Source organism: Podarcis cretensis (assembly GCF_951804945.1).
Source record: "Podarcis cretensis genome assembly, chromosome: 9".
In the NCBI taxonomy this organism is placed as follows: domain Eukaryota; kingdom Metazoa; phylum Chordata; class Lepidosauria; order Squamata; family Lacertidae; genus Podarcis; species Podarcis cretensis.
Genome location: NC_137178.1, coordinates 49,247,597 through 49,266,047, shown reverse-complemented (window position 1 = coordinate 49,266,047; position 18,451 = coordinate 49,247,597). Strand labels below are relative to the sequence as shown.

The following is an 18,451-nucleotide window of genomic DNA, read 5'->3' as shown; positions in this document are numbered from 1 at the left end:
CTCAAGCCTCCCACTGCAACTTGAGGCTTGCTGGGCTAGCTTAGACTCCAGTGGATATTTGCTTAGCAGAGTTCCACTTCTGAAACGCCCTATTTGGAGGGATTACCATATTTTTCGCTCTATAAGACGCACCAGATCACAAGACACACCTAGTTTTTGGAGGAAAACAAGAAAAAAAAAATCTGAATCTCAGAAGCCAGAACAGCAAGAGGGATCGCTGCGCAGTGAAAGCAGCAATCCCTCTTGCTGTTCTGGCTTCTGTGATAGCTGCGCAGCCTGCATTCGCTCCGTAAGATGCACACACATTTCCCCTTACTTTTTAGGAGGGAAAAAGTGAATCTTATAGAGCAAAAAATACGGTATACCGGCTACTGCTGACAGAGATCCTTAGAATGGGGTAGGCTCCACTAGATGCAGTGGGACTTACTGGCAAGCACACTCGCACGGGATCAGGAAACCAGAACGACTTCTGCAGATTTATTTATTTTTACATTTGAATGAACACCAATCTTTAAGTTAAACTTTCACATATCTGCACTCTTTTTTGTTGTGTGCCTCCACTGTGTTACTAGTAGCTAGAGAGAGCTAATTAGTTGAAAATAAAGTGAATGCACTGGGTAAAACGCTAAATGCTAACAATTAAAAGCCATTGTTGCATCGTGCTAGTTACTCAATAATGATTCAGCCTTAAATTACAGCACGGAAGGTGTTCAATGCTTTTCTGGAGGGCAAAACAGCACTTTGTAAGAAAGAAGACCATTCACTGTAATTTCCTACTGTCTTGTTAAAGACTGCGGGTTCAAATTCAACTTCAGTATCAAGAGATGCAATTCTGCAGCAGCTTCTTGTGAACGGCATGCAGTTGCCTGAACTTCTCAAAGCTTTCATTATAGAGACAGGCATCCTTGCAAAACAAAGCAAGTGTATGAACTTTAATGCACAGATAGCGTCCCCCAGTCTCTAAATGTCCCAGTCATTTCAATGGAAGCAACAGAAACTTTCATGTCTATCCTGTCATGTTCATGAAGCAAGAAAGTGAACAAGGCAGCCTGCTTAAAGTGTTTCATGCACATCTTGAGATTCATCCAGAGCTCTGGATTGGGGGTAACTGAAGGATCTTAGGAAGAGAACTCCAAATGTGGTATGATACACATATTACGAGCAATGCCTGGGTGCATTCTGACAAATCAGAAACTAAGGGTCATCTCTTCAACATGATGTTTTTAATCTTTTAGTTATAGTAAACATCCATTTTTCCTCAGAGCTAGTGTGTGTAGAAATTGAGCCCATGCATATCTTTGGCATCAAAAATACACCAGCAGGCTTTGATTCCATCATAAAGAAGAAAAAGGAAACTGCATGCTTCTGCTTCCCTGTAAGATGCAGATTACACAGAGGCATTCTAACATACAAATGTTCCAAATTTATACTGAACAGAACTGATTGGTTCATCCAATTTTAGCAAAGGCTCAACAATTCTAGTACATGGAGGTGAGAAAGTGAGATGTGACTGTGCGTTTGTATTTTTAAACCTGCAATTGACAATAAAATTGTTGCATCCATAACCTTCTCCACAAAAATTAACTCATTAATGAATTCATGTTATCATGTGTCTTTTTCTAAATTGGTCTAAGGTGGGGCAAATGGCTAAAAATAAGAAATCTGAACAAAATGGCTCATGATAGCTCTCTTTACTGTGACGCGTCCCAGTGCAGATTGAATTTCTACTCTGACAAGCTTGGTTCTAAACTGCCAACACTGAACAGAATGAAAAACAAATCAAAAAGATCCCTCCTTCTGAAAATGAGAACTGACACAGAACTGCAGCAGTTGCTATAGCAATATGAAAATGAATATGGTCTTGCAGAGACTGGCTTCATTCATCTAAGCAAACCTATAGAAGCCACATGCCTACACTTGTAGCTATATAAAGATATATCCAAAGGACTGACAATCAGTCTTTTTGTTCTGACTGCCGCCCTCCAGAAACATCTCTGTTTTGAGAAGTTATAATATACCATGCTAACTGACTGCCAGTTTATGACCTCATGATGTGCCATATCTACCTTTTCTTCCACATGGGAAACTAATGTATCAAGCAACTGGTATAAAGTGGATGTCAGAATCAGGGGTACCAACTTGAATAAAATATTAGGGGGCCTAGGTAAGTCCCGCCCTGCATAATCAATCACATGATGTGGTGCATGCACACCATTTGAATGACAATGCCCATCAAGTTGGGCAGCCCCTTCAAATATTTTATTGGGCGGCAAAGACCCCTCAGCCCCTAGGGGTTAGGCTCCTATGGTCAGAATTCTTAGTCATTCCCATCTATGTATGATTATATATTTTTATTTTATTAGCCTGTTGTTAACAAACATTTACAGACCTTGTTTGCACAGTGAACCAAACTATGGCCTATTGGTAACCGGCAAACATGCTGGCTTATGAACTGATGCTCATACCTACTTCCCTCTTCCCTGGTCCTTTTAGCACAGGGATTGCGTATCATCTGAGCATGAAGCTGCAGTTAAGTTCTCCCCTCCATAACCATGATCTGTAGCCAAGACTAAAAGGACCTGGTAGCAGCAAAATGAGTGTGAGTTCCTCTCGTCTTTGCATGGTCCCAGGAAGACACAGTTTGGCATACTGTGATTTGCAAACAAGGCTACTGTATTCCAAGAATGTGCTTATTATGTAGTAATAAATTATGATGCCTTGTTAATCTAAAATCAATCTTGTGCTGCCCAAGACTGAGATTTCCACTCCCTTCCATTAGCAATGCAATGGGGGGGGGGGGAGAGAGAGAGAGAGAGACTCCGTGAAAAACAAGTGTCCAGTTTTCTCAAAAGAATGGTTTTCTTCACCATGCATCAAAACATGCATATGTTATAACATAGACCCTTACCTGGCTGAAAAATAGAAAGACTTCCATCAGTGTGTCCAAATACTACTTTCCCCTTTTTCTTGGGATGCCATCTAAACAGGCAAATGTCTGACAAAAAACTGTGAGCGTCTTTATGTACTGTTACACCACTGTCCGGTCCTGAAATTGTCCAAATATACAAGGGTCCTCTATGGGAGACAAAAGCAACCGCATCACCTGTATTCCAACACCAACTAAGAGATGCAGGAATTCCTGAAAAATAAAAACATAATCTAAGAATCTAAAAAAAATATTTGGTGCCACATCTCCAATAGTGTGATACTGAATTTAAACAAACAGGCAACTCAAATAACATTCATCTCTCAGTCTGAATATTCACTCTATGAACACATTTCAGCCTTGAGATTAAAAACACAAAGAGAATGTCTGCTGGTTCTAATGTATTTTTTTCCTCTTCAAAGGAAGAATTTCTCTGGAGAAACACATAAGGAAGTTATTACACTGGAATGGAAAGGTCACATGGTTTTTATTTTTCTTTTAAAGGAAGAGCTGCTATTTGGTTATGGATCCTTCCTGAACAAAACACAGGGAATTTCCATTCACATGTAATCTGTTCCCTCCATGGGAAACATCCTGAAGCAGACTGCTGGCAAAGCATTCACGGCGGAATTGGCTACAGGTCTACCCTTAAATATACATACACATAATCCAAATTAAAATACCTTAACTGGCGCCTTTTCTACTCTACTCATAGTAATGGTCAAGCAGAGCCAACTGTTTTCATCGCAGCAATCTCCCTCTTTTCTATAGTAGGATAACAGAACAGAGGTTTGTAGTTTCAAGCTGTTGTCTGGGAAACTGACTGTATTTGTTTTTTGTGTCATCCTAGCAAAACTATCATGACCACGCTTAGGCTCCTGTGAACTGAAATGGTGTGCATGTCAAGAGGGGCAAGGTGATGTTCACCAATTCCTTCTCCCCTCCCCTGCACCACCTCCCATTCTATTCTAGATGCACCCCATCCCCCAAACTTCACAGATTGCATGTGTAGGGAACTAAAGTGGAAAATCAGTAAAAAGCGCGTGCACACACACACACACACACACACACACACACTCTTCTGCTTGTGGGAGCCTTGGCTGTCTTCAACTGACAGAACAGCACTTCTGGATTCAGCCTTTGGTGGCTTCATTTTGCTATTAATAAATGTCATTAGACTCAAATTTCTCGCTTACCTTTTGTACCATCAAGTTTTGCAGTAACTTTTTGCTCAGCCACATTCCAAATTATTACTAAATTATCTGCGCTTGCACTTGCAAACAGGTCGTGGTTATGGGGACACCAGGAAACGGCTGTGATGGTCTTCTTGTGCTCAGACATAATTGCCCACAGTTTGAACTCATTGTACCGATGATCCAGCTGAAAGGTTATACAGATTTAAAATTAAATGTAAATATACCTCAAAATACAGTATGTGCATCTTGCTACTTTCAGAAACATTGAAAACTAATTACACATGCATTTTAAGTAATGGCGGAAGCTTAAGAGCCACTAGGTTGCATTCCACAAGCTTATTCTGAAAGATTTAAGGAAGGGTTGGTTGGTTGGGAGAGAGAGAGGCCTTTAACACCACAGGAGAGGCAAAGGTGGCTAGTGGAGGGGGGAATCACCACAAATCAGGCAGAGATATACCCAAGTTTCGGCAATATTCCCTTGCCCCAGCAGTGCCATCCTAGAAGAGCCTAAAAGGACCCACAAACCCTCAAGATAGTTGTTTCAGGGGGCACAGGAGCTGCACAGGAGAGAGGGGAATGGGAAACGTTCCTTTCATTGACTTCCTTAAGTTGGCTTACCTTAAGTTCCAAGAGTTGTAGCCAACTAAGTTCTACTCAAAATAGATCCACTGAAATTAATGGACATAAGTTAGCTACGTCCGTTAACAGCAATGGGTCTGCTGAGCAGGACTGGCACTAGATACAGCCCCAGGCTTCTGCCTTTAAAAAGCACGCATTTTAATTGTACACATGAGGAGATATTGAAAGATTAGGTTCCTGAAGAAATGTTTCCAAAAAAAGAAGCTCTTAAAGCTATGAGCCTGGATTAAGAAGGGGGTACATGTACGCACATCTGGTGGGCATCTGCAATGTTTTGCAGTTTTGACAGCAAGAGAAGGCAACAGCTTGAAGGGAAATCCAAGATGGAAACCTGATGCATAGAGGTAACAGTTTTCCTTAAACAGCTCTTGTGCCTACCTATGGGAGTCCTAAGGCAGGCTGGGGAAATTAATGAAATTCAAGAGGGCGAAATAGGATTGGGAATCATGCATGGGGCGGTTGTGGATGCACATCTGATTGGAGATGTGTACCTAGCACTCGGTTCCCCCGCACATGGCACTGAGCTGAGGGGGCAAAAAACTCAGGAGATCCATAATTGAAACGATCCATTTGGGGATACCAAATTTTGAAATTGTACAGGGCACCATATTAAAAAAGATTACCGAAATCTACCCCTGTGTGTGCTATAATTGCAATGTTCACATAGGCTCTCAGTGAAACTTGTCAGATTTATCTGTTGAAGCAGACATAAATGGACACCTGTATCTGGGGCTACTGTTTTACATGCAACCCCTTTGCTACATCGAGACACATGACTTTTTGGCCTAAGTTACAGCTTTTGAAATATATAACAGTTCTGATAGAGAGCAGTATGCAGTATCTGTACCACAGACTCCCAAGTCACTCCAGCTTGGTTACTCTGGTCCTGAACTAATGAACTGCTAACAGAATAAAAATTTAAAATTTCCCTAAAAAGGAACATTATATGTAGTTAGATTTTGTTTTAAAATAAAATAAATAAAGATCTGTTTAATCCTGCGGTAACACTTACTAAGAAACATTACTGTATAGCAGGAAAGAAAAATATTCACAGAGAAATCTAAAAATCCATCTCACCTGATATATATAAATAGCAAGAGTTGCACAATAGGCAAATCTATCTCCACTAGCAGCACAGACGTCTTTATTCCATGGCTGACACCCAGCAGCTAATAAGCCCACTTGCTTAACCTGTGCCATTTTTGCCTGGAAAACAGAGAAACAGAATAATTTAAGTGATGTTTTATTCAGCACTTTGACGTAGAACAGTCTGAAGAACTAGGAAAAACATAGCTGTAAAGCAAGAAGACAGAATCTTGAATAAAACCACGCAAATATCCTTGTGATTAAATAAGCTCAGATTCTTTAATTGGTCTTTGGGACAGGTGAATGGAGACTTTGCATAGGTGCAATCTGCAAAGGCCAGCTCTCATACAAACTTCACTCATTAATTCCGATACATATTACAGTTCCGTTGAAACTTGCACATTTGGTCTAATTTTCTGATTACATCATTAAAATTAATACTGTGATAACTACGTATATATTTGTACCCAGCTCTTTCCCCACCTCACACCTAGTGCTTTTTTTCCAGGAGGAACTCACAGGAACTCATTTCCAGCACCTCTGAGGTAGACACCACTGCCATTATAAGAGAGCAAGGGAAGCGTTCATGGCAAGTTCTGGTACCTCTTTTTCTAGAAAAATAGCACTGCTCACTGCTAACTGATGGTCAGGGTTCTTAGATACTAAATGCTGAAAACAAGCTGCTGAGTCTGGGCTGCTTCAAATGAAGTAGTGGGAGGAAGATGGAGAGATGGTTTTCCTTCTGTACTGACATTTTCCATCTGCCTGAACTCAATGTACATGGGGTAAGAGTCTACTGAAGTGTGTTTATTCAATTTGGACAAATAGAAATTGTTTAGAAAACTGGATTTAAATGCATGAAATAACTCCTCTGCCCTGGCCACCTGAGGAAGAAATGATTGACTAGGGGAAATAATTTTTTTTAATGAAAAGCCTGAAGGAAATCCCAAGATGATATGAAGAAATTATGCTTAAAGTGCAGGATGGATGAGTATACAGCAGCAGCCGCTCACTTGCCTGTTACCCAGCAGGGATGCCAAGATGGAGAAGCCCTGCACCCTGGCTTTGGGCAGATCAATAATCACTGAGCCAGTGAAGCAGCTTCTTTCTTGATAATGGAACATTTCAGGCTGTCAGAACCTGGCCAGTCAAATTTCATCACTCCAAAATGCCACTTTGCAGGAAGGCGCGTCTAGGACTTGCGCAGGTGTTATTCTTTGGTATTATTATTAAATTTATTACCCGTCTTTTACCAGCAGGCGGGTAACAACTATTTAAAATGTAGTAATCTGAGGTCAGTGAGGTCCCCCTCCCTATGGAGAACTGCAAAAAACTTGGACTGCACTGCATTTATTTGATCATAGTATCTATCTGATCTTTCTTTAGAAAAATGAGAGTTTGGGTTAGCTCAGTTGGTTAGAGCATGACGCTGACAAAACAGGTAGACAGGAAAATGACACAAGGAAGCACATTCATTAATAATTTTATCCCTATATACACAGTCCGGTAAATGCCCAGCTATGCATCTAAACCCAGCTTCCACCTATAGATAGGATGGTCCTACTTTACAGAGGACAGTCCTCTATTTGAAGGACCTTCCCATTCGGATCCAGTTTAAAGATAAACCCTTGAAACTGCCCATGATTCAGGGGTCAGTAAACTTTTTTAGCAGGGGGCCGGTCCACTGTCCCTCAGACCTTGTGGGGGGGGGCAGACTATATTTTTTGTGGGGGTGTGTGTGAACGAATTCCTATTCCCCACAAATAACCCAGAGATGCATTTTAAATAAAAGCACACCTTCTACTCATGTAAAAACACCAGGCAGGCCCCAGAAATAGCCCAGGGATGCATTTTAAATAAAAGGACACTTTCTACTCATATAAAAACACGCTGATTCCCGGACCGTCTGCAGGCCAGATTTAGAAGGCGATTGGGCCGGATCCAGCCCCCGGGCCTTAGTTTGCCTACCCATGAGTTAGCACATGCACAGCAGGCTCAGCAGGTAAAGGTCATAGTTCTCTCCCACAATGAAGAGATGTATCTTATTTCTATTTAAATAAGAGTAAGTATTTCTGAATTTGCGTTTAGCATACACCAATTTTATGCAAATCCCTATCTTCTTTCGGCCGCTTTATTAGAATCCCTATCTATAGGATGAAAACTCATTACTAACATCCAACATGCAAACTGCTCTACCTTAGAAAACCTAATGGGATCCCTTACCATTCCACTTTGTTGTCACTACCAGCCTTATTCAGCTGATTTCAGACATACCCACATTGCTTCAAAGAGGACCAAGCAATTGCAGTTTTCCTCAAGTTGTCTATTTACCATTTTGATCTAGTTTCTGATCCTCAGAAGCCAGAAGGCTCTGCATGGAAAACGCACATTTTGGGAAACCTGATAATATTCCAAAAATTCTTGCAATGCGGATTTTAATTTTTTTTTATTTCTACCTCAGTAATACAGTGGTACCTCGGGTTACATACGCTTCAGGTTACATATGCTTCAGGTTACAGACTCCGCTAACCCAGAAATAGTACCTCGGGTTAAGAACTTTGCTTCAGGATGAGAAGAGAAATTGTGCTCCGGCGGTGTGGCAGCAGCAGGAGGCCCCATTAGCTAAAGTGGTGCTTCAGGTTAAGAACAGTTTCAGGTTAAGAACAGACCTCCGGAACAAATTAAGTACTTAACCCGAGGTACCACTGTATTCTAAAATCAATTCTGCAAAGACTTGAACCACTAGTCAACATTATGCATCCAAACCAGAACTAGCTGACTTCCTCAGTAATTTAAATCAGTCACAGAGAAGCACATTCACCACAAACTGAAAGCAACTCTAAGAAAAAGAAAAGTTATACTTCTTCAAGAGTAGGAATATATAAAATCAGCCTTGCCAAATAACTCTCAGCTATTCAAGACACAGGTGACACAAAAGCATTTTGCTACACTCGCATTTTACATCATAAACAAAATACTAGTAAAAAATGATGTCTGTGGTTACCAAAGCTACAACAAAGAGGAAGGGAGAGAGACCTTTCTCCCAGCCAGCTACATCAAGAGCAATATTTTAAGCCCTTCCTCATTTCTAAATATAGAAAAGTGATAAAATTGAAGGACTATTTGTTCTAGATCTCTTTGAACACGAGTCTGTTTTTAATAAAATGGGCAGGCTTGAGAAAGCTGGATGACTCGGTTACCCCTACCTTAACAGAGATGTCATTTTCTGCAAGCCATTTAAGGATTTCCATGTCCGTTCCAAATCCCTGCAGATTCCAAATATGCAGCCTCTTTCTCTCTATAATGTGAAACCGCTTTACTTGACGGCTGAGGAAATTAAATCCTGATGTTGTTAACGAAATAATACTGCTACTAAAAGATGCTGGAGAGCAGTCCAAGCATGGTGGAGCACTACACACACGACACAGCAATGTCAGTAGCCTGGCAACTACAGCTCTCCAAAGAGGTACCATGTTAATATGCAAGTGTGCATTTTCCCAAAGTCTTCCTGTTCCAGCTCTTGTGTTCTCAGTATTGGCTCTAACTTCGTAAGAATACCTTATCACTGTGTATAACTAAGAGAGCCAGTGTGGTGTAGGACCTGGGGGACCAGTGTTCAAATCCCCATTCAACCGTGAAGCTCACTGGGTGACCTTGGACCAGTCACTGCCTCTCAGCCTAACCTACTTCCCAGGGTTGTTGTGGGGATCAGTTGAAGAGTGGGAGCAGAGGCAGATTTAGGGGAGCATGACCAGTTCGGTCACACTGGGCATGGAGCCTCAGGGGTGCCACAACTATGATGTAGAATGGAAGGCGAGAGGCAGGGGGGTACCAAATTTGGGCATTCTGCTGAAATTTGAGATCCCAAGGACTGCCACTGGTAGGACAACCATGTACTTGAGCTCCTTGGAGAAAAAAAGAGGATATAAATAAATTAATCAATCAACTTATTGCCAGTCACATCCAATGCATGCTGTCTTTCTGTTACCAACAATTTGTGTGTGCACAAATGAGAAAACACTGAAATGTTGTATATAATGCCATTTATCAATTTCTGCAGGACATTCATTTTAGCCAAGCAATGTTATTATCTGCTGTGTGTAGGGGGGAGCCATCTTCAAGGAGGCACCTACCCAGCTCTCACACACAAGGTAAAATAGCTCTTCTAAAAGATCACCTGCAGTTTTCATAAATACTTATTTCTTTAATCAGGTGACAACCTTTAATACAACGACACACACAATAAGTTACAAGAAAAGAGACTCCATCCCTCTGTCATGCCCCTGTCACTCCTATGTGAGTAATGCATAGTGCATATATATATGCAGCTGCAGCATGCATGCATATGTGTACATATATATTTTTCACAAAAGATCCTCCTGCCTGACTCATCACAAATTATGGCATGCATATTTGTATGTTTGTATTGTCAGCGCATCTTCCTTTGTTTTGTTCTCTTGTGCTAAACTGTGTTCATTCAGCTTCTCAGGTTAGAAGCCACATGATGCTACAACATTGCAGAATGTAATCAGATCTGGGTCTCAGAAGTATCTGAATGGAAGATGGCGTGGAAACCGTATGCACACAGCCTTGAGCTCTACCCAGAAAAAGCAGGATATGAAAGATATTTAATTAATAAATTCTGTTCATATTATTTCTTTTAGACATAGTTATAACTTGCTATGATTTTTTAAAATACAATATTGAACTGATCTTTTTATCCTGCTGTACCATTTTAAAAACTGCACTGCTGCAAGATGTTGATCATAACAACAAAGAGGATCTATGCAGCTGCAATTGTGCACTGTGATGTATTTCATGCAACTTACAACCAGTGCACCAAAATCCACTTTCCCACTCCCTCTACTCTCTCTTAAACCCATAGAAAATTATAATTTCCTGAAGCAGTTATTCGATATCTTTAAATTTCCCCCCCAAACATCATACAAAGATCACCATAGCAACCCTGTTTCTTACTGCAAAATACTGTTAATGCCTACACCAGTCTTCAAAAAACACTGAGTAAAATTCAATGCTGCATTTAATAAAACTGGCTTAATATCTATTAATCGCTTCTTAATTATTTCCCACCTTCATAGCTATTGCATCAATTTCTTCCAATTCAGTAAAATAAACATTTTGCAGTACGGAACCCCAACCAGATTCCACTGTTTGCAAACTGACAGCTTACCTTTAGCTCCAAACATCAAATTGTTGTTATGAAACATTGTATTACATGATTAATTTTAATTTCACCCATCAAATAAATATTTCTGATTCAACCACTGCACTGCAGTGCGAAGTATAAATGCTATAAACAACAGGCAATACGCTGAAGAAAGATTCAGTGAGATTCAATACAAAGCAGTTATTTCTAGAAAAGAAAGGGTCTTACTCTTTGCTGTCCATCATACCAATCGTCTTCATCAAACCAATACGAAATACAACTCATCCAAGCCATTGTATATTTGAAATGTAGGATACGGTAACTAAGCCCTTGAATAATGCTAAGGCAATATGGATTCTGTGTGAAAATTTCTGAGACTACACAGAGATGAGCCCAATGCTCTGTGAAATCAACTCATCTATAAAAGCAAGTATGACTATGACTATTTCATAGAAGACATTTTTAAAAGATTCAAGCACAAATAAGATCCATATATGGTATGAGATCCAAACAAGGAAAGGAGAACAATTTAGGATGGGGGGGGGGGACACACAAAACCATTACTATATTATTATATTGAAGTTTATTAATGTTTCGGGCTATAGAAGACAACATAGACTGTTTCTCTTAGTTCAATGGGATTCACTCCCGTCCCAAGTTAGTTTGCATAAGACTGCAGTCTAAGCACTAATGCAGTGAAGGTGTGTTGGGAATTAAATCTCAATGAACACTGTGCAATCAGGGCAATCTTAAGTATATCCAGTGCTGTGGTGCAAAGATCCCTCCCCCCCCCCCTGTTTCCTAGAGTTGCTGAGCTTTCTATGGAGCTGCCGGCAACTTTGCAGGGCTGGAGGAGGCAGGCAGTGGCTGGAGGGCGGCTCCTTTCACGGGGAAGAGGCAGAGGCTCCAGCTGCGGCGCTGCTTCAGCAAGGCGAGCGAGGGTGGCGATCTGGTGCCCAGAGGCGCCATGCCCAGCCCCTGCCTGTTCCTTGGTGCCTGTGCCACAGTGGCCACGGCAGGTAGAGGCTCCAGGCAAGGTGCTGCTTTGGAGCAGAATGGCGGAGGCGGGCGAGGGCAGCGAGCTGATGCCAGGAGGCGACGCATCCAGCCTCTGCCTTTTCCCTGGAACCCTCCAGAACCCACCCCAAACTTGGACAGGTGCTCCAGGAGGATACCATGGCTGATGGTACTGAAAGCTCCTGTGAGTTGAAGGAGAATTATAAGGGTCACATTTCCCCTGTCTCTCTCCTGACACAAGTCATTATACAGGGCAACCAAAGCAGTTTCTATGCCAAAACTGGGTCTAAACCCAGATTGAAATGGATCTAGAAAATCAGTTTCCTCCAAGAGTGCCTGGATATAGTCTACAGAACCTTGCCCAAGAAGGCAAGATTGGCAACTTACTTATGCTGCAATCCTATACCCCTGATTTCGATGGGGCTCAGTTTTAAATACACATGCATAGTATTGCACCGTAAAAGAGCAACTCCACCCTCACCCCAAATTCAATCTCAGTCAACCTTAAAGGGTGCATACATGATAAGGTACAAAGGTAAACGACCCCTGGACAGTTAAGCCCAGTCAAAGGCAACTATGCGGTGCGGCACTCATCTTGCTTCAGGTCGAGGGAGCTGGCGTTTGTTCACAGACAACTTTCTGGATAATGTGGCCAGCATGACTAAACGGCTTCTGGTGCAATGGAACACCATGACAGAAGCCAGAGCACACAGAAATGCCGTATATCTTCCTGCCACAGTGGTACCTATTTATCTACCATATTTTTCGCCCTATAGGACGCACTTTTTCCACTCCAAAAATGAAGGGGAAATGTGTGTGCGTCCTATGGGGCGAATGCAGGCTTTCGCTGAAGCCTGGAGAGAGAGAGGGGTCGGTGTGCACCGACCCCTCTCCCTCTCCAGGCTTCAGGAAGCTATCCGCAAGCCGTGGGAGCCTGCGGGAGTTCCCCCCGGGCTCCCCCGGCTTGCGCAGAGCTGCCTGCATCCCGAAGCCCCGGCGCGCTGAGCGGTTGCACCGGGGCTTCGGGTAGCTCTGCGCAAGCCGCGGGAGGGCTCCCCTGGCTTGCGCAGCGCTGCTTCTTATCCCGAAGCTACCCAAAGCGACTGCTCAGCGCGCCGGGGCTTCGGGATAAGAGGCAGCGTTGCCTCTTATCCCAAAGTCCCGGCGCGCTCAGCAGTTGCGCCGGGGCTTCGGGTAGCTCTGTGCAAGCCGCGGGAGAGCTCCCGCGACTTGTGCAGAGCTGCCTCTTATCCCGACGCCCCAGCATGCTGAACAGTCGCGCCGGGGCTTCGGGTAGCTCTGTGCAAGCCGCGGGAGAGCTCCCCCGGCTTGCGGAGAGCAGCCTGTTCTGGGGGCTGGGGTCGGGGGAAGCTCGGGCTTCCCCCGCCCCAGCCTCGCGCCTTGGGGGGGAAATAATTTTTTTTCTTTATTTCCCCCCCAAAAAACTAGGTGCGCTTTATGGGCTGGTGCGCCCTATGGGGCGAAAAATACGGTACTTGCACTGGTATGCTTTCAAACTGCTAGGTTGGAAAAAGCTGGGACAGAGCAATGGGAGCTCAACCCGCCACAAGGATTTGAACTGCTGACCTTCCAATCAGCAAGTCCAAGAGGTTCAGTGGTTTAGACCACAGCACCACATACATGATATGGCTCATCTGAAGTAGTAAATCAAAGTGAATTTCTATTAATGCTTTCAGTATTTATTGATCTACCACAGGCTTTCTGCTTAATATACAAGTACTTCTCAATTGCTTCTCCCTTCCAACAAGAAAGTCTTGGTCATTTTTTCCAACATATGAAATTAGAGCTTGCCATTTATTTAAAACAATTAGAGCTTGCCATTTATTTAAAACAAAACGTAACCAAACAATATTAAACTTATAACAAAGATAAATGGGGATATTCTTGATTTGATCTAAATTTAGACCAGCTTTTGAAAGTAATCCCAGGAGTCTTCAAAGGAGATATAAACACAAATCCCATCCAATGCATTGCTACTTAATTCTGTGATTAGTGTCACCATGGTGACCGAGCCAGTCCAGACCCCAGAAACCCTTGCTTAAAAGTCTATGGTTCTACATGGCACTAACCACATAGCCTCCAATTAATACCAAAAGGCAATAAGAACACAATGCACTCTGCAGAATCAAACCCTGGATCCAGGCCTGCATATAAAGTGAAGACATTGTAACATTATTACAGTATACACAAGTTTTAAACATTCAAACAAGTTTCTTTTTAGATTTCTAAAGTCCAGGTTTCAGAAGATGCATGCATAAACTTCCCCTAGTCCAAAGTCCGTTCCGGGGGCCTAATCCGGCCCTCTGTTCGATTTAATCTGGCTCTTGTGGCAGTATATGACCAGGGGTAAAATCCAAAAAAAAAAAAAAAAAAAACCTCAGCAAGTATGCAGTAAAATTGTAAAAAAAGTTCAACAACTTCAATCCTACAAAAAGCTCAGCAACCTTGGCCGGCCCTCACACATGTTCACTTCATCAAACCTGGCCCTCTTTGAAAAAAGTTTGGGCACCCCTGCGACCATATACCATACTTATGGAAAAGTTTTGCTTAATCTGCTTAACAAGTTAAGTGTTACGTGGCAACAGTCCACTGGGACTAGGGTGCGAGAACTCACAAGTATATAAACGATGATGGCCCAGGGGAGAGAGCTGAAAGAGTGTTAAGGAGCACTCTGGAACTTAACAGAGTAAGCAGAACTTCAGAATCTGAAGGTGAAGCTGCTGCCACAGAAATCCTTTTAGCACCTTATACAAGGAGTTAAAAGTCTCGGCCCATATGAAGCTAACTGAAACTTTATTTCAGTAATACCTTTATGGTACTGACCAAAATGTCACAAAATTATAGAAAGCTTTTGTATTCTTCAGATCTCTTAATAAAGCTACAGAAAGCAGGGGGGGGGGGGAAACCCTCCCCATATGTTCACAAATTAGGCTACTAGAGCCATGAAATCCAACATGAGGTACAACTGTCCTAGTTGGAGCTGATGGGAGTTGTAGTTCAAACAAACCATTAGGAGAGCACTAGGTTGGAGAAGAATAGTTTATAAACAATAGCTGAATGGAAGGAGAGTTTTGTGAAAACATTTTCAAAGAAGCTGTGATATTTCAAGGATAGGAATACATAAATATAACTCTTCCTGTTTAGGCTTTCTACAGGCATTCAGTCTAATCATTGTCTTTAATGCTATAACTAAAATACCATACCACCAATAACATCAAGAACCAACCCATAGACACCCCAAGTATCCCACTGGAAAGCATTGTTGCTTCCTATAAACATTCTGTTCTGTTGTTGCTTCTCTCAAGTTTATTTAGTAAAACTGAGAAACAAACAGTTGAAGGGGAAATTAGTATAACTGGAATCCAAACACAGCAGGAAGGCTCACTGGATAATTGCTGAGTAACAAAAAAGGCTTCTTAACTCTTATGGTCAATCTTATAAAATGGTTGGCTAGAGGGTTCCAGCGGAATATTCCTCTGGTGTGCTGGGGGGGTTTTGGTCTGCAAGAAGTTTTTCTCTTTATAAAAAAGGAAGGGAACACTGGGTCATGTTTCCTCAGCTACAGTCCAATGTAGCACTATTTTTTGTGGACTGAATTATTCAGTTCTGCTGCACATACACAGTACAGTACATCAGTTCTAACTCTGTGGATTACCACATAGTGTGCTGCATGAAAGTTTAGCATGTGGACTGTTAGTCACCTGTACTTCTGAGGCAGTTTTTAAACAGATTATAAGCAGTGTCAGAATGCAGTTCACCATGAGGCTACAAATAAACTCTCTTCCTAGTTACTACTTCCACAAGTTATTATTTAATGGTCCTTTGCAAAGGCACTTGATGCACAATGTACATAGCTTGAGTGGGAAACTCACTGGGGATCCACAATCACCCCTTTTGGGTAAGATGTACTTTTTTCATAGACCCTAGCTACGAGTCCTTCTTCAAGAAGTTGACTGAGCAGTATGCTCCTTGGCTCGCTCTTGTGATTACTATTAAAACACACACACTTGTTGTTGTTGTATTATTAAAACAACAACAGCAAGCACTTTCAAGTTTCAAAAAAATAATAAACTTGCTTTTTAGAAAAGGCACCAAATCTACATATGAGGAACATCTCATATGCCTAAAACCCATTTTTAAGCCAAAAGCTGCCCAAAATATTGGAGTGGGGTGGAGTGGAGGAGATGAAGAGAGAAGAAACCAGTGTTCAGTTTGATAGAGGAGGAAAGACAAGAATGAGCAGAGCCAACTGGGCAAGCTGTGGGGGAGCAGGAGCTCCTGTGGATGTGTATATCTGTACACAATAATCATTACTCACACTGCACATACTTCTTCCACTTTCCAATTTATTTTTCTGATCTCATTGTAAGCCACATGTTTAAACATTTTGCATTTTAATTCTCCATGAAATCAAATGGGCACACTGGGCAGATATCACTGTTAGACAAATGGATTATTCAAAGGGATCCAGTACACTGCCAACCCCCAGTGCCATCATTAAGCAAGCAAGGTATTTTCAGCTTTTCAAAAGCACAGAATTTCGATGTCGCCATGTTTTTGTCTTTAAAACAACCCAGTTCCATAGAGAGATCACTTCACACTGCCTTCACATTTCATCATGCAACTGAATGGGGGCGGGGATAGTTGTTGGCTCTTCAATACAGTACTTGGCTTACAACATCGCATTCTTTAAGTTTGCTTGAATGTTCTATGATCTATTTGAGTGCTTGCCTTACTCTATTGTTGCTATTTATTGTTCAGCATTTCTCTCATTTCAACCACTGAATGTTGTAGATGCGACATCTTAAAGACTAATAGATTTATTGCAGTATGTAGTCTCCTGGATGGGAGCCTACATCTGATGGCTCAAGTCCAAGGAAGCCCATGCCACAGTCAACCTAAGACAATTTGTTTTTCCTACCACAACCTAACACAGCTACACCTCTGAATGTTGTAGACACGTACAAAGTAGGGAAAGCATTGCAGCACTATGCCTGCCCTTTTATACCAAAAACTGTATACTTTTCCTTCAAATCTACATGCAACAAGTTGTTGTTTTTTTAAGTGATGGCACACTGTCAGAAACCCCGCCTGCACACACACAGAACAAAAATCAAAACACTTCTATTACTACTGCCTGAAAAGATGCTTGTTTAAAATAGCCACTTCCCACGTGCACCCGGATCACAAAACATGGAACTGTAAAGTATTCTAATCCCGCCCCCCTTTAAAAAGAAAAAGTTAAACACACCCTCTCCTTTTGGATGGGGTGGGGGGTGGGAAGCAAGCATCTTAATCCGAAACGCTTGCCAGAAAACGTACTTATTTCTCCATAACCTAAAAAACGAAAGGAGACACAAGAGCTACAGATGAATATCATGAACAGCAGAGAAGAGCGTGAAGGGTTGGAATCGGGACCACAAGCCAAGTACGAATTGCGAGATAAATAGAGCCCAAAGGGAAAGGCGGCCAGGCCAGTAGAGCACAGGCAGGACTCCCGCAACGTGGCTGCAAGGGCTCCCAGGCTGCACGACAACAGCCATGTCCCGCCTCAGCTTCCTTCCCCACCTAGGAAAGGTCAGCGAGGCCCCTTTCCCGCCCGCTTCCCACCTGGGGAAAGGACAACCTGCTTGCATCAAGGGCTACAGGTTGGTCTCCTCGCCACACCAACCCGCTCTCGGCTCCGCTCGCTTGCCCGTCCTCCTCCTGCTGCTACTGCCTACCTGCCCGTGGCAAGGCGCTACTGGACTTGCCCGCGCACGCGCACTCCGCGCGCGCTGACAGCTCCGAGAGAGGCGCGGCGCGGCGAGGCCGCGGAGGAAAAGAAGCAGCCGCCGCAGGCGGGAGGCTAACCTCGTTGCCTTGGCAACTGGCTGGGCCCGCCCCCTTCGCTTCGCGCGGATTGCTGGCTGCTCGATGGAGGGGCGTGGCGTTCTCGTGATGGACGTCGCGGCAGCGGGGGGGGGGCGGGTTGTCAAGGCAACGGGCCGGGTGAGAGGGAAAGGCTCAGGCCACAGACAGTATCGCGGGCGGCCTGGCCTCGGAAGGTGGATTTTGCTCCCTCCACCTTTTGTCTACGCTCACTTTTTCTCGCATTTTGTGACCCCCACCTCTTTCTTCTGGAGCGAGGTTTTATTGGGGAGGCAACCATGGTCAGGAAAGGGAAGTTTTAAAAATGCGTGGATAAATGAAATAGTCATAAATATACCACGCATCTGAGGAAATGGACCCTATTCCATCAAAGGTTGTGCCCTATTTTTTATTTTTTATAGGCTTTAAGGTGCTATCAGATTTATGGAATGCTCTCCCCCGAGGAGGTTCATCTGGTGCCTTCATTATATACCATTATATAGGAGCCAGACGAAAACATTCAACCAGGCCTTTTGTTGATTAACATCT

At 42.9% G+C, this 18,451-nt stretch overlaps 1 protein-coding gene across 9 annotated transcripts in view; it reads right to left on the bottom strand.

The window, feature by feature from the left end:
* The window catches only part of WDR17 (WD repeat domain 17), a 53,054-nt gene extending 35,195 nt beyond the window's left edge, over positions 1-17,859 (bottom strand). For 2 of the 9 annotated variants that reach the window (XM_079991347.1, XM_079991348.1), the window contains exons 1-4: positions 9,054-9,296; positions 5,839-5,967; positions 4,123-4,306; positions 2,909-3,139 (exon numbers count right to left, since the gene is read on the bottom strand). In XM_079991347.1, coding sequence (XP_079847473.1) covers positions 2,909-3,139; positions 4,123-4,306; positions 5,839-5,967; positions 9,054-9,098 — 589 coding nt within the window. In that variant the 5' untranslated portion in view covers positions 9,099-9,296. Of the gene's footprint in view, positions 1-2,908; positions 3,140-4,122; positions 4,307-5,838; positions 5,968-9,053; positions 9,308-11,242; positions 11,440-17,662 lie in introns of those variants that run through there. The other 7 variants (XR_013842581.1, XR_013842582.1, XM_079991353.1 and 4 more) reach the window with 7 other exon arrangements.
* Between the last annotated feature and the right edge of the window lie 592 nt (positions 17,860-18,451).